Source organism: Hirundo rustica, chromosome 1 (assembly GCF_015227805.2).
Source record: "Hirundo rustica isolate bHirRus1 chromosome 1, bHirRus1.pri.v3, whole genome shotgun sequence".
Lineage (NCBI taxonomy): Eukaryota > Metazoa > Chordata > Aves > Passeriformes > Hirundinidae > Hirundo > Hirundo rustica.
The window spans coordinates 89,727,828-89,754,111 of NC_053450.1; the positions used below are offsets into that span (position 1 = coordinate 89,727,828).

General features: G+C 41.8%; 1 protein-coding gene across 1 annotated transcript in view; it reads right to left on the minus strand.

Moving 5' to 3' along the window:
• The window catches only part of ADTRP (androgen dependent TFPI regulating protein), a 30,257-nt gene extending 5,490 nt beyond the window's left edge, over positions 1 to 24,767 (minus strand). Inside the window, exons 1-5 of the mRNA XM_040075760.1 lie at positions 24,604 to 24,767; positions 17,204 to 17,338; positions 15,627 to 15,728; positions 5,037 to 5,152; positions 1,158 to 1,309 (exon numbers count right to left, since the gene is read on the minus strand). Of these exons, the coding sequence (XP_039931694.1) occupies positions 1,158 to 1,309; positions 5,037 to 5,152; positions 15,627 to 15,728; positions 17,204 to 17,338; positions 24,604 to 24,756 (658 nt within the window). The 5' untranslated portion in view covers positions 24,757 to 24,767. The remainder of the gene's footprint in view (positions 1 to 1,157; positions 1,310 to 5,036; positions 5,153 to 15,626; positions 15,729 to 17,203; positions 17,339 to 24,603) is intronic.
• Positions 24,768 to 26,284: the final 1,517 nt, after the last annotated feature.

The following is a 26,284-nucleotide window of genomic DNA, read 5'->3' on the forward strand; positions in this document are numbered from 1 at the left end:
GCAATCCTCATCTCATATTATGTTTTTGCAGAATAGAATGCGGCCAAAATTGCCAAACATGGATGTGTAGAGCAAGCATCTTGTCTGCAAAGGTAGCAAGCGGTGAAGTTGGTTGTTCAGCACATTTGAAAGCTAATCTGCTGCTTTTAGGTAGCTGAGTATGCGTGGTGAGAGACTAGCTACAGACACTCTGCTTCGGCTTGACAGGCATGTGAGACTCTGCAAAATGGATCAGGCATCAAACGTTCCCTGAGAACAGAGGGTGGTTGTCTTACTTATTTTCAGAGGTGTTTTTGCAGTGTTTTTTCTTTCATCAGAAAGCTAGTTTAAAAAATTGCAAATGTTCACACATTTGTCCTAAATAAAATATGCACGTTTTCCTGACAAAGACTTTCATTCCCAAAAATTAAATCTTGAATGAAAAAGGAGAGGAAACCGGAAGGAATAATAATGACAGGAACAACAACAATAATAATAGTATCCCATGCCAAACCCCCAAAGGTGGTCCCTCAGTTCTCTCTCTCTTCCACTTTTTAAATATGTTTTCCTAAACTACTTTCTTTCCCCCCCTGCAACAGCCCATTATGTCCAAGGATGCTCCTTTTCATTTCTTTTAGGTCACTACCACTACCAGAGCAGAAAGGAAAAATTCTCAACAGTTTGTAAAACTTTCCAAAGTGCTGTTTTAGTCATGGAGCTGCTGCCGCAATGCTTTTGCTTGGATACACTACTGCATTCCTGTAAATTTGCAGTAAACACTGCTATTCCCCAGTCTGACAAACAACATGCGATGCAGGTATAAGAGTTTTAACCTAAGACATGTGGCTTCTCTGGACCCTTCTTTGAGCAGGAATTCAAAATCCAGTGATTACGCTGCTAAGAGGTGCTTCATGAGCCAAATTAGAAGAAGCTGGTCCAAACTCTGTCTGGTACGGTTTGGGTCCTTGCTCCAATTTGTTCTCTATTTGTTAACATGTGGGTGGGACCCAACAATCACTATCTGACACCGATATTCTGCCCTCCAGCACTTTCCCCAGTGTACTCACGCCCTCTTCCTCTCCCTGTCTGCCTGGGCAATCACAGTAATTTATTTTAGGTTTTGGGTTTTTTTGGTTTTTTTCGTATGCATAGAAGCAATGAAGAAAACTTGGACTGACCCCATATCATACGGTTGAGGAACTCTCCGAAGTTGTAGAAGGAGAAGATGACGGCAAGGCTACCGGCGAAAAAGGCTGCTAGCCCAGGGGGGCTGAACAAAGCAAAGAGAGGATATACCCACTCTCCTGTTACAGAATAAATCCACAGGACCCTAGGTAAGGAAGGAGAGAAATTACCTTTCGTTAGGACCATTCAGTTAGAAGAACCACTTCAAAATTTCCAGCTCCTGAGGGGCTGAGTTATCAAAACAGGCTTGATACAGAGAAAATTAGAGAAAAGTCTGTCAATACATCTCCTCAGCACTTGGGCTATTTGCTGTGAAGTACACTTGAGCCAGTGATAAATTGGATGGGTTTCAGTGCAGGTTGAAATGCACACAATATTCTGGTGTCACCCTGGTGGCATTGGCTATTAACAGCAGTAAAAGCACAGTAAAATGGCAAAATGTTCAGGAGCAGGGATGTTCACTTGGCTATGCAAAGTGAAGCTTACTCAAATAAGCTCTCACATATGGTTGCTCTTTAGATACAACAGCTTTCCAGCCCCTATCCAGATCCCTGGAGTCTGTGAAGACACAGAGCTGTTCCTCCCTGTCTCAATCCTTCTGCTGTTGACCACTGTTTTGAGGAGTGGAAAGAAGTTTTCAGGAAGTGAGAGGGCAAAGGGAATTCTCCAGCACCTTTCCTTTCGTAAAAATAAGGAAAAAAAGAGGAATAGTTATGTGGGAAACAGATGTGGTTGCTTCACCCTTTTGTGCCAGAACTGTTTGCAAAGCATGGCTTGGAAAAGAAGGAAAAGGAAGAGGATTAATATGCCTGCTTTATAGGGTTTTTTTTCTTCTAATTGTGCCCTCTCTTTCTGCATTTTTTATTCTCAGAAAATATCTTGTCGTGTCTGTCAGTTGGCTGGTAATATGCTCATTGTTTGTGGCTCATAAGAGTGGTTGGCAGAGAATGCCTGAACTTAATATAAATGTGATCTTTGTATATTAAATATAGGAAAAATACTTTTCTGTGAATATTTTTGTGAATAAAATTATTTATATTTGTATTGATTATCTAAAGAATTTAAGAAATAGGGTGAGTCTTCATTGATTTTTATCAGGATGTGCCATTTTAACAAGGACAGTACTTCCCTAAAACCAACCTTTGGGTCCAAATGGTCCTAAAAGGTTTACTTCTTTATTAAAAAAAACATATCTGAGGATTATGCCATACTTTCCATCACCAGTGCTAACATGGGAATGCAATTTCAATTTTTTCTGATGTCACTCAGCCTTCTATCTTACACTGAACATCATGACTCAGAGAGAAGTGACAAACGGGCTGCCACACTATCCTGAAACAATGTCGTGACACTGAGGAATGGGAGGATTCTAAGGAGGAAAAAAAAAAAAGGCTAAAAAGATGCTTCTCCCTTTCTCTAGTAAAAGAAGGAAGGAGTGGGGCATAAAAAGGTGGTTTTGTCTTGCCTATAAATTAAGATTTACTATCCTCACCTAAGGGATAGAGTGGAGGAATGGAGGGGGTTGATAGTAGAGCTGTCTGGACTGAGCATGGACATATTTAAATGTAGGGACTCATTTTCATGATTCAAGATTCTTTCATCTAACAAACAGAGCTGTGAAACACATAAGTAATTAAAAAAAAAAAAAAAAAAAAGACTGTAGGAAAGGCCCCTGAGAGACTGCGCAGAAACACTGAAGTCCAGGTGCTAAGTGGAGCCTGTGCAAATGTCAGCATGTGTTCTTCACTGCACAGGACTCCTTTTCATATTGTATCTCCAACAGTAAAACAGAGAGTGACACCACCTTTCTTTTTTATAACAAGGAACTACATTATCTTCATGCAATTTGGCCAGCTGGTGTGTCTCATATGAAGCACTCCAACCTGTATTTTCAAACCCAAATAAATGACTGTGCAGGGTGTTCAAAGCCACAGTGACGCCCTGCTCAGAGGCAGGTATCTGGTGCGAGGGGTAACTGGCTGCTCAGTTTCTCTGCTGCCTCAGAAGGACCAGTCTCTTCTCAGCCCATCAGCACTGCAATGATGGCAGTGGCAGTCCAAGGAGAAGTTTGGAGGAAGGACTCTGTTGCTTGTGGAACATATGGTGCCCAAATGGGGTTATTAAATCACCAGGTTGTAGCACCAACAGTAAAATATGTGTGTTGAGATTTTGGTGCACAGACCAGAAAATTTTTCTGTTGGTTGAAAGCTGTTGTCTGTGGTTTGCAGAGAGCCATGAAGTGGAGGCAAAATGAAAGCAAGCAGGCAGGGGGGTTCCTTGCTGATTTGAAAACTGTATTGACATCCTAATATCTTTTATCCAGTCATCAGGGCCCTGGCATACAGGGGACAAGCACTCTAAAGGACCACGTTCCCCGCAGGACCCTGGCAACACAATGCAGCACCAGCTCTGGGAAGGCTCAGTGTGTTGATGCTTGTGTTGATCTTCACCCTTTGGTGTGGATTCAGGTCCTGATATGAGCCATGCCTCCTGAGGGATGAAATTGCTCAGCTGATAGGGATTTTAGGGGAAAGCACAGCTCACATGGCTGTAAGAGCAGTCTGGTCTCAAATATCCAAATGTTGTAATAAGACAAGCAAAACAAAGCTGGTGTTAAGCAACTGGGTGAATCAGAACATAGAAAAGGAATTTAGGAAGCCCTGGTCGTAATCCTATTAGGCTCTGGGCTGGATTAGAATAAATGGCTCCTAATTTGCTTATGTAATGTATCAGTGAAGTCTCCTGTTTCCACAGCCACTCTGATGGGTTTCAAATCACTCTAGTGTTTCATCTGAACAGTTTATGTTCTATTTCAGATTTTTCACTCCCTGGGCTGAAGATGGTGTCTAGCTGATAGTGAGAACTGGTGAGTAGGAATGGGAAGGAGGTATCTCCTCACAGTTCCAGTGACTTCTCAGTAGTCTTTGCATGAGGACTAGTCGCGTCCTCTCTGACCAGTATCCTCTTGTTTTCATACAGGTGTTCTGTATTCTCCACCCTAGAGCCTGGATGTTTCCGCAGCTCTGGAAAGTTGTATCACAGCATACCCTGAAATTATACAGCCCCTTTCCTGAGCTGGGATCCTCTGAGAGCTTTGAACTGTTGGCAGCTGCCCATGGTTTACGTGGGGTGGCAGTGCCTCCATATCCCGACACTGCAGCAAGGATGTAATGAGCAAACCCTCTCCAGAGGTGCATGACACACACAGAGCAGGTGGACAGGTGGCTATGAGCCATGGGAGATATAGTTTATTCTCTCACGATCATTCTCCAAGAGGTTAGGGATCAACTGGTGCATTGCTGGAAATGTAGGCAATGCCCACTTGTGGAGGGGGAGGTGGTGGTGGGGCAGATGCCTCCTTGCTGCCCACCAGTTTGCACCTGGCTCCGAGTATTGTTTTCTGTCTCAAGTTTCTAAAACCAGCCACATGTCCCTGCCAAACGTTAAACTGAGTTTTACTCCTCTCCTGCTCCCATGACCCCCAGACCTTTAGGTATTTGGTGGTTTTGCAGTGAGCAGGACAGTGAGTGGAGGTAAATTTGATGGTAGCAGTAGAAGTAAAAACTCCAGTACGGAAGAAATTACTCAAATTATCCCTGAGTTTATGGCAATTTAATTACTTTCCTATAAGAGGCCTTACAAGAGCAGGAGACACTATGTAAGGTCTCTGGACCTGTATTGTGTTTGAAGAAACCTGCCTTGCTTACAGTTGGAAATAGTTTTCATGGGTCTCAGCTGAAGTTTAAATGATTTCTCCACAGAAAAGACTGCTGTCCTCCGTGTGTCTGGGTGGGAACTTTAGATGTAAAATACAGCATTTGGCCTTATTTTAAATAGTAGATTACTTGAAGAAAAAAAACTTAAATTCTTACCAACTGATATACAGAAAAGCAACAAATCCCAGTAGGATCAATCCCTTCTTCTTTGCTGGGTAACGATGCGGCAAGACAAGGATTTCCAGGAGAGCAAATGGCAATACAGCTGTGTGCTGAGGAAAAAAGAGAGTCTGTCACTGACAGATCACAGTGCCTTCAGTCATTGCTGATCACAAAGTTCAGGCACCTGCTCAGAAGCAAAGAATTATTTAACAGTACTGAGTATAAATGTATACAAATGTGCATGCTTCTTTTTTTACAATGAAGAAGTACACCTAGAGTAATACAACAAAAATATTCTTGTTAATATGATGTAAAAATGAGGTTTGCCTGTAGCACGGTCTATGTTTATAATAGGTGAACTCTCCTTTTGCATTTTGTAATGCACTGTATTTTTTATAGTTCCCATTAGAGTACAAAAGATATTGAACTCTAACATTATGTGCGGTTGAGGATGTCAGAAGTGTGCTTCTTGAACTCACTAAGCAATTTCTGGATTGCCTTCATGTTCTCCTCTAGTCATTATTGTATTTTATATACAAGAAATATGTAATTTATTACTTGCTCCTGTGCAATCCCAGTGTGTAGTGCTTCCCTTTGTAAATGGAAAAATGGGGTTGTAGACATACAGGAGTCTTCAGTTAGCTGTGATTGAAGGTGATGAAGGAACTTCAAACAAGCTTATCCCAGAAGCAGAAAGGAGTTAAATTGATGGAGAAATGTGTTTTTCTACTCTCTTTTTTTTTTTTTTTTTTTTTTTTTTTTCTTTTTTTTTTTTTTCTTCTTGAAGAGTTTGAATTGTAGCTTCATTTTCAAGGACTTAACTGTCTGAGCATGGAGGAGTTTCAGCTCTGGGCAGATGGTTTGGTAGCACTCAATGTTTGGTGGCGAGGAGCTGCCTCCAAGGGGGATCCTCCTCACCATGGGGATGTTGCAGGCAAAGCAGAAAGCCTTCTGGGCTCAGATGTTAAATGGCCAATGCAGGGATTCATGGGATGCTAATGCCTCAAAATTTTGACTGATTTGTAACAATTTCAGAAAATAATTTGCCTGGGTGAACTTTCCCCACTGAAAATGTGGTATTCCCTGTGCAAACAAACAATAACTTTGAATTGCCATACCTAGGACCGATGGTTAAAGAATGTTCGGGAGCAACAAAGCAAAACTAGTCAATGAAATGCAGCAGGAGAAAACTCTAGCAACAACTGTAGCTGATTAGGTGGTTAAATTCCTGTTAATTATGTAAATAGTTTCATGGGTAGATGGGGAGGTATGGGAGGAGGGCAACAGAGAAAGATAGATAGACCTTTAAATAGAAAAAAAAGTCAAACTAAGGATTTTTTTTTTGTCTTTCTCCCTAAAGGCATAACCTGCTGAGTGCATGGTATGAAGATTACTCTTGTCCCAAGGAAATGGTTCTAACATTTTTAATGTATGTGTTTTTCAGAAACTGTGGTTGGTATCTGATATGGTAATATGGTGTCAAAGTTTTATTGCCTTATATTTATGCTCTATGTCATGAAAAATGCACGTTAATTTCTTTACATGCACAGTGAGCTATAAACAGCATGATGTATTAATCTATTTGTTTAAGAGATGGACATCCACTTTTGTCTTCTGCTTCCATGTGACCACTCCCCGGAAGTTGAGTGTGCTCCCTCAGCCCTCCTACCACACCCAGGAGCTGCTATTCATACCTGGCTATCTTTCCATCAAAATAACTGTTCCACCTCAGTTATTCTTTTTCAGAGAAAAGAGATAGAAAATATTTCTTTGATGTTCCAGTTCTTCTCAGTCATTGGCACTGGGATTTTCTTCAGTTTCACAAAGATATTCTTCAGCTCTGCAACCTGCTTGGTTGATTGCAGAAGTCTCTTATCAGTACAAGTGATTCCTGGACTCATTTAACCAGAAAAACATCTTCAGTGCACACAGTTTTCATATGTAATCCCTGTACCTTCTTTTAGTCAGAAATCTATGTGTTAAGCTGCTTTCAAAAAGATTTAAGAGTTTATTTTCCATAGTTGAACAATAGTTTGTCCTTGAACAAAACCCAAAATGCCCATGGCAAGGCAGCAGTGATGGAAAACCTGCACCTTGTCCTCATTTTTAGGCTTTAGCCTAAGCCTTTGCCTGGCACGCTGATTTAGAGCACCTCATTTTGACAGGTATTCTGGAGCATGCCCAGGAAAGAGCAGCACAAAGAGCCAGAAAGTATGAAGAGTGAAACAGCCCAAAGACAGGCACAGCAATTGTGAATGCACTGAATGTGTTGTTGCATCTAGAGAGGAGAGGAAAATGAGGAGTTTCAAAGGCCTAAGTGATTGATGCAGTGATGAGTGTGATGGGCGAGGGTACCGTGTCCGTCGTGTCCATGACCAGGGGTGAGTGGCTTGGTGTTCCACAAGAGAGATGTAGCTCCATGCTGGGAAGCACATACGCTCCAGCAGCACACAGACAACATGTGGACAGCAGGATACAGTCACAGGGAAAGGCTAGGGGTGGTGAGGGGCAGCCTGCTGCTCCAACATGCTGTGCATTGGCTCTGCTGCTGAGCAGCAGGCTGGTAGTGCCTGCAAAAGATTGCTGGGAGATCTGCTTTTTAGTCTGTGCTGGTTTAGAAAAGGCTGATAGGCTTTACTACTCATTTTTGTCAGGCTCCTCCACTTACGTAGGAGTTAGAGAAAACACTCAGGGGCCTATAATTCAATAGAAGCATGAAAGTTACTGGCAAAACTGAAAAAATCTGTCTTCTTTTGGGAATAGCCAAGAGGTTGAAGTTTCTGCTTTTCCTGGTTTGATGGGCTTTCCACTGCATGTAAGTGTTTCCATGTCCAAGGACAGCAAAAGCCTTCAGTAGTGGGACTGTCTGCCTCTTGTTTTGCAGTTTCTTAAAGGTCTTAGAGCTATCCTGATTTATAAAAACAAATGCAAATGCAAATGCAAATGCAAATGAAAAAAAAAAAAAAAAAAAAAAAAGATGTGTCATAGGAAAGCTGCAAGCTGCTCTGTTCCCTACTCCAGTGATGTCACTGGCCCATGACTGCGTGCTGTGTTTCCATTCAAATAATTGTATCTTTTAAAATATATTTTGCCATGTATATTAACTAGATGTGGTTTTCTTGTAGAGTCATTAACATTTGCTGTGAAAATGCCTTCTTGAGACAGATTTCTACAACATGTCTCAGCTTCCTCTAGCACCCCCAGGATGATTTTTTAAAATTGTGTTGTTTTTCCTTTGTGGATACACAGAGGTTTTTTTTTTTTTAATTTTTCCCCTCTGGCCTCCAATTCCTTCTCACATACGCATATAACCCAGGCTCGTAAACATGTGGGAAAATCTTCCCTTGCACCTCTGCTATCCCAGAGTCTATTTCTGCCAAGCCGAATTTGTGCATTAACAGTTAAATCACAGAGGAATTTCTATCGCATACCCGAGCAAGTTTATGACAGCAGATGAGTATTTGTAGAGCAGACACCAGGGGAATGTGTGGATGGCTACGGGGCGCAGAGCCTGCCCTGTGCCTACGACACGCTCTTGGCTTTCCACATGATTTCCCTCGCGCAGCCCAGAGACGTTGACTTTGGCAACATCATTAGTGATAGACCGTATATCATGATTAATCAGATCTGCTGAAAGGCTATAAAGGCTTCTCATATCCTTCTCTAAAAAGACCAAAAAAACCAAAAGGATGAAAAAAAGATGCATTTTCTCATCCGTGTTATTTTTAACCGTGGGTCTCTGGTGCATAGTCATTAAATATATTTTCAATCCTACTTAGCAGTGTTTCATATTCTTAAACTGATGTATGTCTGAGGAGCACAATATTTGTATGGGGCCAAATTAAAATATAGAGTTTTGCCTCTTCCTTTAAAGAAAACTTAATAATTAAGCTCAGATTGACACAGATCAAAACATTGGCAAAACTTACTGGAAAGAGTGACTCATTTTTTATTTCAATTAACAGTTTCTCAGTTTCATATATAAACAGTGAAACTGTCAAAAATAATTATCACAGAGGGAGGGGGAAAAAAAAACAAAACAACCAAACCCTATTTCACTCCTAGGTAAGGAAAACAGGCTAAAACAATAGTTGTGTGTACTGATCAGGCTATCAATGAACCGAGCTGAATCAGAGAGCTTTTCCCTACCCTTGGCAAGGGTCCTGTTGGTACTTATTTTTATGTTCTTTGAAATATTAATGTATTTCTTTGTCTAACAACCTCTGTTTGTTGAGGAAAGCTTTCAGCTTACAAATTTTGCAAGAGCAGAAATTTTTTTTATTTCTTTCTCTAGTGAAGAGGTAAAAGTGATGGGACTTTCAAAATTATCAGAGACATTTACTTAACTAATCAAACTTCTAGCCTGAATTCTGCTTCCAAACATTCAATTTTAAAATCCTTTGTGTCTCTTTTTTGGCAGTCATTAAGATTTTCCAGTTGATTTTAATTTCTTTGCTTCTTTCTTGAAAAACTCAGGTGAATCTGAACTAGTTATAAAATTACAAATTTCTTTTTGTTGCTCATACAAACTCTGGCATATGAATACAGGGAGAAGAAGGTTTATTAAGCATATTCTGAACTTTATCTCAAATATTGGCACGTTAACTTATCTCCTGCAGACAAGAACATTCCTCTGCTTCTTTACTTTTTGTTTCCTACCCTGTGTTGTATGTTTCCCAGGATACGTTTCAGGTTCACGAGTTTAAGCTGAGATAAATAGTCCTCTCTGATTATTATTTCCAGTGTTTGCTAAGACCATATGGAATTTTTACTTCCCGCATTTTGAGTAATTTGTGTATTTATTTAATGCCATATCCTCATTTTGCTGTTGAGAATTCCAGTAAGAGTGAGTTTCCTGGGGCTGAGAAGACAGGGTTGGGTAGAGTTTGTGCTCAGCTGCAGGCTCCAGCCTAGGCTGATCTTTGAGCCCATGAATAATCTCCCCAGAGCTGCTGAGATCACTTGCGCTCCTGACGCGTGCGTCGCAGTTGACTCGGTGTGACCTTGTTTGACTCCAGAGCAAAGGAAATGATGCCTCGGTTGACCAGAGCTGTTTGTTTCTAATTCGTCTGCATTTACATACCCTCCATGTCTGCTTTCCATTAACATGTGAGACTTTAGGGAGGGATCTTTTCACAAACAGTTACCACTGGCCAAACTAAACTCCACTGGGCACAGTTGGAGACCATCAAGTGCTTTTGAAAAACTGCCTGTGTTTCTCCTTTCAGACCAATTCCCCGCAGAGCCTGTGTGCTGACAACCAGTCGTGGCCAATACTTGTGCTCCTCTCTTCCCCATCGGTATGTTACTGCAAAGGAAAAGGAAAAACCCACTTTGGTGTTGCCATATGAGGCTCATAAGCCAGTGCTCATTGGTTGTCCCTTGAGGTGTTTACTCAGATACTCAGCTCTTTGTTGGGAAACGTCCTCTTGTCTATGGAAATTTCTTTCCTTGGATGCCTTCATGAACAATTACAGCCTATGTTATCTGAGCATAATAAAACTAAACAGCTTCCTGTCACCATAACCTCTGTTTAGTTTTGCACTCATAATTTTCCAAATCTCTGTATGGTCTCTCCTTTCTTGGCTTAATTTTGGAACTAATTCCCTCTTTTGATTTATTTTGCTATTTTGCCTGTGTTCAAATGCCTCCTTCAAAATTTTCTTTTGCAGTCTCTCCATATACATTTTTCTTCTTCTCTTAACCTCTATTTTTCAGGATGGAAAGGGATTAGGAATTACTGTTCATTTTATTTCTTTTACTAGTACCTTGCCATGTTTAGTTGAAGAAATCATTCTCTCTTATGGTTGCTATGTCTTTTGTTTTTCCAACCATCAGTACATTTTCAGGGAACCACAGATTTATTTTATGGATAGAGCAGGAGGCACAGGGAGTCCTGTTACTGGGCAAGTGTGTAGCAGATTAGTGAGGAAGCTATTGCTCAATTTAATTCCAGCAGCACTCCTCTCTGAACCATCAGCTGCTATCTGTTTCTGCCCTTTCCAGATCCATTCATGCTCACCTGTATAGCAACATTAATACTTTTTTCTTAGACATGTAGGTAGTTTGGGAGTGTTAACGTGAAAAATGGATGAAACATTAGACCAATTGTATGATCAAAGGTAAAAGAGCTTCAGAGGTAAAGTTTCTTGCCTGCACACATGCATTTTTGGGAATAAGACCCTGGCTGAATATCCTATTGCTTACTAGCAAATGTTTTGTCTCAATGTCAGTGCCAGAATTTTAATTGCTTTTCTCCCTGACATTAGATATGCAGTCTAAGAAACTGATGTTGCACTGCATCTGGAAGCTGACATGAGACTGAAGTGACACATCCTTTGCCGTGGAATATTTTTCTCCAGCTGTTCCTTTGTGGGGAGGGTTATGGAGACTGCACCTGTGCACGCTGGGGTAGCAGCAGCCCGGGAAGATTCCCTGCCATAACATTTGTCTGTGAAACACATACTTTCTCCCTGAGGAAATGGGCTTATGTCAACAAAAATGCAAACTTCAAAAAAATCTGCATAGTGCTGGGAAAAGCTAAGCATCTCTGCTCTTAAATGTGTGGGGTGATTAATTTTGTGTGCCATATTCCTCACACACACATTCTTCTTCTTTTGCCAAAAGCTGAATATAATTGGCAATCTGTGAATGTCCGTAGTTGCCAGACAGCTTAAAATTGAGATACTGTGAAATGCAAACAAATGGAAATGTTTCTCCCTTGTGTAAATATGCAAGAATTATTAAGCATTAAATAACGCTTGCAAAGAGAATCATTTAAGATGGTCAAAGATGAACTTGAGGTTGTTCTTGTGTACACACCTGGAACAGGAGTTGAATTCGAGTGGCCTGGACGAGAGGGTTCTGCTCTACAAACTGAATTTGCGCCCCCTTTTTTGGTTAGTGATGCAGCAGCTTCCTGAAATAGCTGTAGTGAGATGTAATCTTTCACACAGATACCCTCACATGACAGGAACTTATATTCACATAACTTACATTTTTTTCCAAATGGAAGTAAATGGCACTGATCCAAAACACCATTTCTGTTGATGTAGCTGTGTGCACACTGGGGAAGGTGAGGTTTAGCTAGGTAGGCAGAACACAAGCAGCTCGTATATACCAAGATGCTCCAAGATGAGAGGGGATATAGTGAGTCCTGCTGACATTCTTACTGTCAGGGGATTGATGGCCTGCTTCAGTGGAGGAAAATTGCTTGTATGTGCCTTGCTTGTTCTCTCATGCCTTTGTATTTTCTCCTTTTATTTTCAGATGCAGCTTAGCCAGAACAGGGCAAAGTGCAAAGGAGCTTCAGAAGCTCAGGCAGTGGGGGATCTGTTGCCGTCTTTGCTGAAAGTCAGCCAGGTAAGAGATTTTTTTTCTGAGCCTCCATTTGCCATCTTTCCTTGTCCATTCTCAGCTTTTTATCTTACATAATCTTCTGAACATGCACAATTCATAACCATGTGTCAGCAGAGTGCCCGGGGAACTAAAATGCTGGGGTTTGTAAAGGTGAAAGGGTAAAATATCTACAGGGTAAATTAGAAAAAGAGGTGGCCAAACTCAACTTAGCTGCAATCTGAAAATAAAGAAAATTGTGCTTTTGAGAAGAACTGTACCAAGAGACTGAAAATATAAAACCTCTTTTACAAAAACACAATTGTACCGTTACACTTTTTTGTGAACACATCTGCTCAACATTTATATGTATCTTTTGTTATAGATCAAAATATTTTTGAGTTATCTCTTCTGACCCACCAATGGCCCGCTTTATTTAGCATTCAATTCTGTCAGACCCTTCAAAGTATAATGTTCCCCAATACTGCCATTAAGTTGAATAATACATGCATATGGTTTAATCCAAGCTGTCTCCAGCAGTTAGTCTCCTTCTGGAGAGTATCCAGATGTTGCTTGAAAAGGGATGACTGGGAAAGAAATAAACAAATTCACTTGACAAATTGGCCAGCCTATCTTTTGTCTCAGCCATCTTCCACTTCAAAATTCTTGTTTGAATAAAATAATTGTGCTTGAGACATAAGTAGAGCAGACTTTTTTCCCCCCCGAAGGTCAAGGTTTTGTATAAAGATGGTGAAACATAATTATCCCAGGCAAATGGAAGTGGAAACTGAGGCCCAGCCTTTGGGTTAAACTCAGTAGAAAAGCAAAGAGAGAAACCTAGATAGTCCTAGATATTTGGTCTCCTTCAAATATGAGCAAAATTCCTTTCTACCATTAACCATACTGTCTGCAAAACAAAATGTTTCTGCTCAGAGTGCAAAAATATGGCTAAATTTTAATGCTCACTCTGCAGCTCTGGGCTACCAGGTGGGAAACAACAATTCTTTCCCATTGTAAGAGCAGGCCATGTGAGGAAAAAGGTGGTTATTCATTTCTGCAAGGAATGTGCTGTAGTATCACTACAAAGCCAAGGAGCTCAGTATTCCTGAAGTGCTTTTGCATGGTTATTTTTTAGGTTCACTCTCCAGTTGCATAACAACATATGCTTTCCCTATTTACAACATTAAAATAGATTGATTAAAAAAAAAAAAAAAAAAACCAAACAAAACTCCCACTGCAAATGGTATGGCACTGATGGTTACTACTGGTACACCCATGTCTTTCTCCTCCAAAGCCAGCTATATGCTGCCTCAATCTGTCATTAAATGCCTATAATCTCAGAGCCATAATGTAGCAGCAATATGCAAGGAAATGAACCCAAAGAAAAAGTGTCTGCTTGGCAGTCAGACCTTGGAGATTGTCCCTTAAAGTGTTGGTACGTCCCTGGATCTCCCTAGTGTTCCCAGTGGATATTTTGTGTTGGAAGAAAGAAATGTCTCAGCTAAGCCTGAAGGCACCTGTTGGAAGGTGTTCTAAAACACAAGGATTGTCGATAGCAGGGATCAGTCTATGCTGGTAGCAGATGTTTTATGCTTGATAGTGACTGAAATTTCCTACCCAGGAACTGTCAAGCACAAAATGTCTGCAGTGTATTAAGAGCTTCAGAAATAAAATACCAGGTTGTGAGAGAGGTTTGCTATATGTGAAGTTTCTCTCTCGTCAAAATAATTTTCAGGAAGAATTGTTTTTCCTTTTTTAACACTAGTTTCTGACATTTCTGATACAGAAAAGATTTTTGTTGTAGTCAAAATAACTCTGTTATGAAATGTAGATGTAGGTAGGGTAAGAAGAAGTTATAACTTATGTGTTTGAGGGGTTCCTGCAAAGAGTTTTTGGACATGAAATAAAAATGTATGTCCTAACACCTCTCAACCTTTCCATGTCATAAACAAATGTGGAAATGGAAAGGGCAAATTCTCAGCTGTGAACCAGGATTAAAACAAGCAGCAAAGCTTATTTTCTCTGAGCTTCACTTTGGGCTACCCCCCCTCCCCCCTTGCCCAGTGCCTTCACCACTGTGAGGATTTTAAACCAGCTGCCCATACTAAATCCTGGGCCTGAGATCAGCATGATGCTGAGGACATGAAGAATCTTTCATTTTGGAGGGTGATGGTTTTCAGAAAGAGCAGTGCCCTTTTGCACCTGTGCAGAGGTTTGGACAGCCACAGAAAGGTCCTGGTGGAAATTAATTGTTGGACAGAGAGCAGGTGATGAGGTTAAAAGTGCATGATGGCCGTGGTTCACCACTCGGGTGTCAGCAATGCGGACATGCCTCTGTGTGTTTGGATTCCAGTCACACGACTCTGAATGCACCTGTCTAAATCAAGGGGCTGCTCAAACCTTGAGCTGTCCTCAGCCAGACACCCCAAACCCTCCCAGATTTACCTTCAAAGCTTACTGGGCACCACTGCAGTGGATGGCAAGGCACTGTGCTTAAGAAATGAAGTCTGGAGAGACATGAGTCTTCCATGCAATCATTTCATATTTTTTGGCTTCTCTGATTCAGCCTAGTGCTGAACCTCTCCCTTCTCTCCCACTTCCCATTCGCCCCATGAGGCCTCTCTGACCTTGCAATCCACCCACAGTTTCCATGTTACTGTCAGCCTCCCTTCACTTGACTGATGAGAAATATGTGATTATTCAACACATCATAAAAACGGCCAGAGCAAATGAAGGAGAAATCTGGAAAGTATTTATAGAAAATCTGTAAACAATCATTGCAATCCAGCTATTCAAAACTGTGCACACATTAGCTTATTAGCTGTAGAGCTGTCAGATTCTCTTTTGTTATCTCACCTTTTTTAAAAATTAAGGGCTGCTTTGTTACGCTCATAGCCGTTTTGTATTTCAGAGACCTCTGTTAGCAGACACAATTTCTTTATTGACCTCACAATACGTGAGATTTTCTTTCCTTATGACTACATATCATTTCATTGACTTCAGAGGTTTGACAAGCACCGATTCACTGACATTCCTTGTGTGCTAAAAGGCTTCTTGAGGCAGCTTCAAGCACACGCATCTGATTGCTGCGTACAGCTCAACATCAGACTCAGATAAGCAGGGAGGAGGAGGTGAGAAAGGAAAAGCTGTGAAGCTCTTCTGGAAAACGGCCCAATGCAGTGGTGTGGTGGGGCACACATTGCAAAGTCTCCCTTCTCTCTGCAAGAGGCTGAGGTGTTTCTTACTCACCATGGCGTGATTTAACCAGAGCGGGATGACTCCATCAAGGCTTTTGGGGTAAACCAGCTCTCGGTTGTATGTATACAGTGTCCAAAAGGATATGCACACAAACTGGAACCAAAATGCAAAATGAAAGAAATTTAAAAATGAAAGACAAACATAACTGATAGGATTTGGTTAAGGCTTTAATTTCTGAGAAGGCAAAATGTCTCCATGGGTTTTTTACATGAAAAATTATGACATTACCAGATAAACTCATGTTATCTCACATTTACTCAGAGATGCAGTGTTCTGTGTTGATACTGAGAGGAAAAAACCTTCCTTTATAAACTGCCAACACTGACATTTTCTGTGGAATCTGAGATTAGCTGCTGATTTTTTTTTTTTTCCTTTCCCTTTCCCTTTGCAGACAGGATCTTTTGATGGTCAAGTAGTTCTCCTCAAGGGACTGTCTGTCAAGCCTTTGTTTTGCTCAGTAACAAAGTAAAAACAGATTTTGATAAGGCAGTTCACATAAGCTTACCCTTTACCTTCACACCTTCACAATTCTTAAGCCTAATTCCTAAACTACAGGTGAAAGCTGAACACTGTGGGCACCCCTTTTTTTTTTTTTTTTTTTTTTTTTCCCCCCAATTGAGCAGGAATTACAGTGGAACAACTTAACTGGATGAAATGATCCCTGGTATCATTTACTGATACCTGAAAGCTTATTTGCAATTTTTGGCCCGGCTTTGTATTTGAGCACACTTTGTGCTTGGGGTTAGAAATCAGGAGTGTGAGATGCTGGAAGAGAGAGACTATGCCACAGTCCTGTGGGCATGGTGAGGATGCCTGGGGGTATATGAGAGCAGCATAGTGAACGCTGCTGTGCAGGGAAGATAATTATCCAATCTCTCTGACTCCATCCCTGGCAGGGCTTTTTTATGGAGCCAGCTAGCTGAGCTGCTTGTGGACCATGTTTAAGCAGTGTTTCTCAGCTCTCTGGGATTCAGTGGTGGCTGCAGGCATCGCTCTCACAGAGCTTACCTACATGTATAAATAACCCATCAGTTCCTGTCCAGCCCACGGCATTTTGATAAACAGCATTGTCTGTGAGGGAGTAGGTGATCCATGATGAATTTGACGTAGGCTGTGACTATAATTATTTTTCTGTGAGTCTCTTTCTCTCCAGTGCTTATTTAAAGCTGCTTCGCCATCAAAGAAGGAGATGTGAGGTTTTGCTGCCTCTTAGGTCTCCTCTCGTGTCCTCCTGACCTGTGCTGCCCTTTAGAGAAAAACCCTAAGTTGATAAATCCACAGCTATTCGGACCATGAGATTAACAGAGAGGTTACACCTCATTCACCCTTTGGGGTCAATCTGTGTCCACTTGAGGACAGCAACCCCGATGTTTGTGCAAGAGGCTTTGCTCTCAACCACGACAGGCTCAGCATTGTTTCTTCTTCTAAACGGTCCAAATCCATTCCAGATTCAGTGGTAAAAGAAAGCCCTTAGTTCTTATCTATTTCATACACATACTTCTGGTATTATACACCCCTAACCATTTATGCAACTGTTATTTTCAGATACAGAGACAAAGGGTACTTACTGTGGACACTGGGAAAGCCAGGACACTGAAAAGAAGGTCTCTGCTGGAAATTACGCTTTTAGCACATCGCAGTTTCTTAATTAGTCTCAACACATCAGCCAGGAAGGACACCCCATAGAAGACAGCCTGCAAAACCTAAAGTAATTACACCTAATGAGGGAAACTCATCCAGCTTTCATTAGCATGTTCCTCAATGAAATCTGTTCTTGCTCTTCAGGGAGCTGTTTTGTTCGTGAGCTGCAAGCCTGTGTGAGGGAAATAGCTGTTGGCTAAATCTCTTTTACTAACCCAAACTGATTAAATAAAGTTGGTCAGGAGATAACTTTAACAGTATTCCAGTTAACAGACTAAATGGAGATGTGTGATGTGATTCAGATGGGTGAAGTGAAGGGACATGTTGAAAGGCAGCTCCGTCACGCTTCTTGTGTTAATGGTTGACAACTGGATGTATCTGAGCAGGAGAGAACAAATTATGCCAGGACATATTTCCTGTAAAGCAACTGCTAGATAGCTCTTCCACTATTTAGCCAACACAGGTTCCTCTTTCTAGGGACTCACAGTGCAGTTGATCTCTGTGCCAAGCAGCTCAAAACGATCTAAGATGAGAATTAGGTGCAGAAGTTACAAAAACAGATCCTCTTTTGCTGAACTCAGAGGGATTCAATAAAGGATTTCAAGTGCTTAAAAGCAAAGATCCAGACATTGCTAACTAAAAATGAAGTTTTCCTTAAGTTTAAATGAAACAATTTACAGCTAACAAATTTTAGGGTTGAGGGGTTGTGTTTTGGTTTGAAGTTTTTTTTTTTTTTCCTTCTTTCTTTAAATCATTTATAGATAGTGAAGGTGGGATTTTTTGGGGAGGACACTAGGAGAATTTGTTAAAGAATTAGATATGTGCACAAATTATGTGTAAAATTGTCATATAATTGTGGTTTGAACCAATATTGCTTTTCTAATTGCTTCATTTTCTCTCCTAACACTACACAGCAGATCAAGATGAACCACATTTGTCAGACACACAAAGGCAGAATAGAACCTTGCAGAAAAGTACTTCTACTGTCCTGCATTTAGCACCAAGTCAGATCAGTTCACTTATTAAGGCTATGTTGTCCCAAAGTGATGCAATATGGGAAATGCAGCCTACTGCAAACTCTCGATCAGCTAGTGATGCTTAAATGGAAAGAGGGCTACAGCTTTCAGGATGAGATCTCTTTTGCCATGATCTTACTCTGAATCAGATATTTGTTTAGAGCAACGTCTCTGAAGTTGTGGCTGGTTACTTCATCAGTTCCTGAAAAAGCTAAAAAGGGTGGTGCTTGGGAGGGAACAGGATTAGTGCAATGTTTTTCCATCAGAAATTCCTTTATTATCAAAATATATGAGGGGGGGAGGAGACTATGATTTCACCATGGTTGTTGTCAAACAAGGGCTTCTGCAAGCTTTAGTTTCCAGAGACTGAGTCTTTCTGGGCAACAAAATGACCATAGTTTGCAGTTTTCTGCAACCATACCCAAACATTTTGTTTCTTCCCAGCACGGGGGAAAAATAGAGTCCTCCTTCCCTATCCTTTCCACAACCCAGAGAGCCACTAAGAGAGCCAGTAAGTACCACTGTTGGATTGTCCCTCTCCCTGTGCAGACCCACAGCAGTGAAGGTAGGGAGGTGCTGACACAGGCTGGGTAACCAGCCCTGGCTCACCCAGGACGAGGTATCAGAGGTTGCGCCTCACCCAGTTCAGCTGCAAAGCCCCACATTTCCTATCAAGGCCTAGGGTGAACAGACAAATCTTTACATTAAAAAAAAAACCAAAAACCAAACCCAAGTGGCTCTATCAGAATCCACACAGGTTTTTGTTCAGTTCTGAGGCACTCAAAGCAGCTCTTTCAGGTGTGATGTTTCCCTCCCCATTATCACAATTAGCAGGCACCATTTCAGTCAGTAGGGATTCAGCCCTCCAAGTCATGGGTCTGGTTCAGTCCGTGCTGGGGTACGGTGTACTTAGACACAAACCCATGTTCAGCCCAAATGTCTGTCCCAGTCCTTGGCCTCAACCAGGACACCAATACCAAGTCCTCAAAGAGCTAAGAAAAGCCTGGTAATAAACAGAAGCTCTTGTTACACCCTGTAGAGTCAGCAGTAACTTTCTGTAAAAGGCATGAAAAATGAACATGAGGGTGGTGACAGTCAGTGACACATGGTGACTAATTGCCAATAAAGCAATTAGGGAGAAGCCTGGTTCCCAGAGGATGGGACTATTATTATCTTGTTCATGGTCAGCCTTACATTAATCATGGGACAGGGATAGGCTGCTTCTTTCCCCGCTTCAAAATTAACTAAAATAAACATTACTGAAAAGAAACAGTCCCAAAGCAGCCACATTCTCAGCCTGGTAAATATTCTGTTATACACAGGGGAGGACAATGTTATCTTGTGTATGGAAAATTCTTATCTGAATGTGTAACCTGACCCATTTCTCTGGCTAAACATGGAGAACAACTGAAGAAGTTTGAACTCAGCCTCGGGATCTTGGACTTGGGCTGCTGTAGCTCTACCCTTGTTCATCACCATGGTTTCAAAGGTGTTTCAGACACTCTAGTGATCACCCTGTATTTCCAAGAGCAATGGAAGGTTATACAAGTAGTTTTCAAATCAGAAAACTGAACTTAGCTAGGATCATCCCTAGTACTGTGCAGTCAGGCATTGCACACCCCCAGTAGATTAAAATCTGAGCTCCAAACCCACTGGGGTTATTGTTGTAAGAAAGGCGCATCCAAATCTTGTAGCCCTCCACTAAAGGGAAAATGTTGACATTAAAAAAAAAAAAAACCCAAAAACAAAACCAAACCAAAAAACAAAAACAAAACAAAACAAATCCGTGAAAACATCAAATTATTCCAGATGTCCTGTGAATTTCCCAGGCAGCACTGCTGGCGCTCACAAATCCATTGCAGGCGCTCATGGAATATAAATCCACTGGCTGTAAATAGAAAGGATTCCCTAAATTGTTCCCACACGAACAGAAGGAAGACTGGAAGCATTCAGAAAGCTAATGATTAACCCAAAGAGGAGAATATGGATATGATTATCCCTGCTGGAGAGAGGCTGCTTTCCCCGCTAGACCCTGCAGAGTTCCATGGTGCTGGGTGCTGTAGAAACATTTAATTTGGCCAGATCAATTTTCCAAACTGAGACTCACAGTGACAAAGACAAAGCTCAATTTTTATCTGGTGCAGTGATCAAAAGGGTGTTTCTGTTTAACTAACCTGACATGATTTACTTTTGTGTATAAGATCTTGCCATATGTGTATATTGAAATCTACAACTAGTACAAATAAATTGGGCTCCAAGCTCTGTCCTTTAGGGAGGGATAAATCCAATATTCTGAGCAAGTTATTAGACATGAAAGTCAACATTTAGTGTAGACACACATCCATTCACATGATAGTGTCCTGGAAAACATCTTTACTAAATACTGGGCCTATTCTGAAATAAATACAAAGCAGCTTTCAGGACAATTGAAAAGTATTTCCATTATTAAAGACAAAAGCATAAGGAATAAATTGGGGCAGGAAGGCAATTAATAGTTTTTAAAGGTACAGTGTGCTCACTATGCAGTGATTTACCAATGGATTTACAGCAGTGAGCAGATTTTTATGAGCTCAGATATTTCAGGCAATGAATGATTCCGCTTGCACCGTTTTGTGTCATAGATGAATAAAATGAATACAAAACTGGCTTTATCTGTCATTTCTGCTTCTTCAACAATGGGTCAGTGAACCTCCTTGATACAAAGCCCAGTTATCCTTTTTTTCCCCCCCTACAAAAATATTTCCTCTCTGACTCTTGATGGCTAGAATCATTAAGAAAATGAATCTGAAGCAATGTCAGAGCTGTAGCTCTCTTGGGAGAGCCACATGACTAGCAAGAAATTGAATGAGGTGCTAAAAGAAGGTCATATCTAGAAGGAATTCTTCCAGCATCTCTCCAGCAAAACTGGGAGACAAGCAGCATTTCCAGCCCCAGAAAATGTTACTTTTCCCAGTGTTTCCGTTTCAGATCACAGTGAGGCGGCCAGAGCAGCTTTCCACAGAAGGAAATTTTTAAATGCTATTCCAAAGAGATAAGTGAAATTTTGGAGGGAAATCTTCCAAGTGATTCAGACAGCCAGTGTCAGAAGCCAGGCAATCCCAGTCTGGCAGGACACAGGCAGAAGAGCTGGACAAAGGCTGTCTCTGTGTTCCTGGCTCTGCGGAAGCCTCCAAGGCACTGCCCAGCGCAGCAGATCCACTGAACCAGAGTGAAGCTCTTGCCCGCTCTTCTTCCCCATGACCAAAGCTCCTGACATCCCCAGGTGCTTTCTAGGACTGTGTCCAGACTGACAGAAATTCAATGCGTGCACATAGGGGACAAGGGGGGTTGACAGGCACCTCTCGTTCCTCGATGTTCCTCAGCAACCACAAGGAGTGACTTAATGTCAAGCCACGGGATGAGTCTTTTAGGTCCAGTGGAGCCCCACAGAGAGGGCCACTGCATGTGGGACATGTTGTCTTCTCACCCTCTTCCTCTCATACAGCAGCTCCAGAACCTTTTGCCACCCTTTTGCTGCTGCTTTACCAAAAAATGCTACCCAGTTCAGCAGGAGAAGGGGGAGGTGACAGCATTTCTTTCCCTAATCCCTCTTCATTTTTTGGCAATCCTTTCTTGAAATAAATAAATCTCTGAAGAAGAAGGACTCCATGAAGGAGTAATTTTGCACACCCTGTCCTGTTGCCACATTTTCTGCATGAGAGATAGGCAATATCTTCAGCCCAAACCATTTCCCTGTTGGCTGGCAGCTCCATTTTAGCACTGGGATCAGATCAATGAGTGGTTAAAAGTTGGGAGTTAAAGGACTGGGGAAGTGGAGCAAGAGCCCTCACACATGGAGATTTAATAAGACCTGAGCTGTTCAGCAGATCTGTAAATAAGCTGGCAAAGGGAGAAAACCCTGAGGTGGTACACTTTTGTGAATCTGATGGGGTTTTTTTTCCCTGTCAAAGAAACCTGGCTGTAAAATTGACAAAAAAAAAAAAAAAAAAAAAAAAAAAAAATCAGGATACTGAGTGCCTGAGTGATCAAACAGTAGGCAAAAATCAGTGTTGATAAGTGCAATGTAAAGCATTTCATTAAAAAATTAAAAAGCAGCTTCAATTATATATTTTTCAGCAGTGGGCTCTATATTAGCTATCACCATCCTGTAAAGAAATATTGGACTCAGTGTGGATAGCTCTCTCAACTTGCTGTCTTCATGCCTACCAGTGATCAAAAAAGGGAAATAGAAGGCTAAGAGTAGTCAAGAAGAATTACACTACAAACAAGGGAACGCCTTTAGGCCACTGTATAAAACCATATATGCTCATAACTTGATCACTGCAGACCACCCCACCTATCCACTCCTGAAACTTGAAAAACTGGTGCAAAGGGTGACATGGATGCTTTAATGAAAGAGGCAACCCTTTATGAAGAGAAATGAAAAAGGCTTGGACTTTCAGCTTGCAGAAAAGAGTAACTGAGAGGATAATCTAATGCCGCTCTAATGAGTGGCAAGATGAACATGAGCAGGGGTGGATGATTAGATTACAACACAGAAATAATGAGGCATCCAGTTCAGTTGTCAAGGAATTAGGTTTACACCAACAAAATGAACTGTTCTTTCACACAAGGCACACTTGCTTCACGGCACAGATGATAGGAAAAGTACCGGAAGTATGAACAAGCATGTCTTTCTTTTAGGTAGATGAACGGAAGGCTTAGAATGGGTGAATGGGTATAAGCTACCTTAGCCTGGATTTTTTTTTTTTTTTTTTTTTTTTTTTTTTTTTTTTTTTAGCTGAGTTACTTGGTATTCTATTGGGACAGTAAAGCCATAGAAACTTCATTTCACGCTTGTACGTGCTCTTGTGTTGTGCAGCCTTTCCCTGACCATCCACTGCTGGTCACTAAGGGAAGATGGATGATATTTCCCAAAATACTGAGAGACTGGTTACTTGCTTTGTCCTTTTGATCTCATGCTTTTGAGCTGGGTGGTAAATCTCATTATAATGGTGCCAGGGGATGGGAGTGGAGATGCTATTTTGCCTGAAATTTTGGGTGGTCTTTTAATGAGGTCATCTATCCTCCCAAAATGGCTATACTGATAAACAGACAACACCGCAATTAGCTGTACGAATGCCACCCGATTGCAAGGATATATATGTGTCCTCATCCTTCCACAGCTGGCTTGGCCATTGAGGAGAGCGCTGGGGCTCCCAGAATCCCTGGATAGTTGTGGCCTATTCACTTGCCATTCACTGTCTCTTGGTTGCAAATGTTTGGCAGAGTCACGGAATGGTTGAGGATGGAAGAGCACCAAATTCCCCCTCCCCAAAGGTCTCCAAAAGGCCCCACTTGGAGCTGGGGAGCCTTTAGGCTTCCACTGAACTCCAGCATAGGGTGTCTCCTTCTGAAGGGTAAAAGTAGAGACAAACATGACCCAGACCAGACCTCCCACCGATATTTAAGTCTGGCGGTCTCGCAGGATGGATGAAAGGCTGTGTAGGTCCCTGTGGTCATCCTTCAAATTAGCAAGTGTGCCTGAAATTTTTCCCTTGTAGGAAACATCTCCACAAGCCTGGTCTTTTCCACCCCACCAGCACTACTTCCCCAAGTTGCTGATGAACATCTTGGACTTTGAACAAGCCTTCTCTCCTGGGTATCTCATGTACTTTCACTTTGATTTCTATCCTGTGAAATGTTAGCACATTAGAAGAACCAGAATACATCACAATCCTTCTTTTTCTGTGCGCTTTTAGGAAATGTACAACCAGTTGATAACACTGCTGAAACTCATGTCATAATATCACAAGCACCTCTCTCCACAGGCTGGAATTTCTTTCCCTTGTGTTCTCTACAGATTGTCAAATGAAGCAGGTACTCTGAATGGCTAAAATAGCTCGGTGCTCTGCTCTGTTTCACTTTTCCTGTAATTTAGAGGGCATAAAAGACTATTAAAAAAATTGAAGTAAACTCCAAGCAGTGTTGAAATATTTTGAATCAAAGGTTAGAAAACAGGCACTGGCTGGACATGCCCCCACTTTTCTGTCTTTCTCCTCACTGACAATGTCTCTTTTACAAGGAGGCAGATAGCTTCAAAGTACTTTCTGAAAACCAAGCATCTCACCAGTCAATATTCTTTCTGCGTGAAACCTGCGAATACATTTCACAGCACAAGCACAGATGCCTCTTTAGTTTCCTTTGGGGTAAAAACCACCAAAGGAAGCAGTTTAACAGCAGCAAATACACCAGCTGCATATGTCTTGAGGCGCAGATGGCAGACAAACAAACAGACATATTGGTATCACTGTACAACACGATTTGCTTACCAGATTGAGGACTGTCAAATATTTCCACTGCCCACCGTAAAGGAACACTTCAGATGGCCGCTCCTCTATTTTTATGTGTGTGATGGAATAGGCAATGAAAAAATACCAGACAAAAGCAAGGCAGTGGTACGCGGCGAGCGTAGAGATTTCCATGCTTCAGCCAAGAGAAACTGACAACTGCTCTGAAAGCAGCTTTTGTCTTAAGGTGCTCGGTGCATGGGATAAGACAAGGCAGGAGGGCTTCAGAGCAGTCTCGGGACACAATGCCACTTTGCTCTTCTCAAAAGGAAAAATCGCAAGGCTGCGAACTTTGCTTCTATTTGTTTCCCTTTTCGCTGTACAGATAGGCTGGGGGGTGGGGGGATGAGAAGAATAGGCTTATTCCCTGGATTTAAATGCCTTGCTCAAGATTAACAAAGATTAGTTGCAGAGTTACATAAGTTTGGGGTTGGGTTATTTTTTTGCAAAAGTGGGGGGGAGTTTTGCTGCTGATTTTGTGTAACAGCCTGTCATGTGTCGGGCAGAGAGTGAAAAGCAGCATATTCCTCACTTCTAGCTCTGTGTGCAGCCATGTCCCCAGCTCAGCTTGGGAAGCCTCTGTGACTGTTTTTGCCTTGTGCCAAGGAAAAAAAGTGGGAAATGTAACAGCCTGTGAAAGAAAAATCTAGTTGATTTTTTGATAGGCTATGGAGGTGGCAAAGAAGCTGACAGGATTCATAGGCAAAGGTCCTTGAGGCTAAAAATCTCTATGGCTCTTAACATTTTTTGTGGGAAAAGGCTCTGCCACCTTTGCGCTGCTCCCAGTAGCTGGGATCCATCACAGCTGTGCATGGCAAGTTGGACAAACCCTGAGTCACTCTGAAGCTCTGGCAGGGATGGAGACACAGGGCAAAGGCCTTGGGTGACAAACAGGAAGTGCTGAGCAACATGTCTTGCCTCTCTGCTTCTTCATTTGCTGCCACTGACCTTCAGACAGCCCCTCTTCCTTCGCACTACATCATCGCATCATCAGGGCTGAGAAGAAGAGGAGAACTAATACAAAATGACCCTAAAATGAAGCAACAAAAAAATTCCCATGAGAATGGTTGCTTTTCCCTCTCCTCCTGCCTCACTAAGCAGCCACAACCAGCACTAGAAAACACACGGAACATTTCCTAGGGTCTCCATAATTGCCGCGCTCTCAGCGGTAATTGCCACCTGAGTGTCTTGTGGGGGCCTTGACAGGGAGCAGGTATCACACCCCAGCCCACAGCTGAACCTTCCCCATGCAGGATGGGGAGGCAAGATGCTCTTCCTGCCCCTGCAGAGGTTGCCCTGTGAGCAAGGCTCAGCTTTGGCAGAGCAGACTGCACTAAGAGATCTCTTTTTCCTCCCCTTTTAACTGGCCTACAGACAGTGTTGAGCAATCTGCTCTGTTTTGGTTTGGTTTGTTTTTATATTTTTTTGGTTTTTTTGTTTTTTTTTTTCCCACTTCTACTGGATGCAAGGCTCCATGTGGGATAATTTCCTATGAACTCAGAGAGCAATGTGCATGCATGTTGGGAAACAGACCTCGTGCTAAGGCACTTCAGTATTCTCCTGAGTTTCATTGACTTCTCCCCTAATTCAGATTGCCTGCATCCAGATCCCCCAGGCATTCCAGCCACCACAATCCCAGTGAATTATTGCTGCCTCATTTATG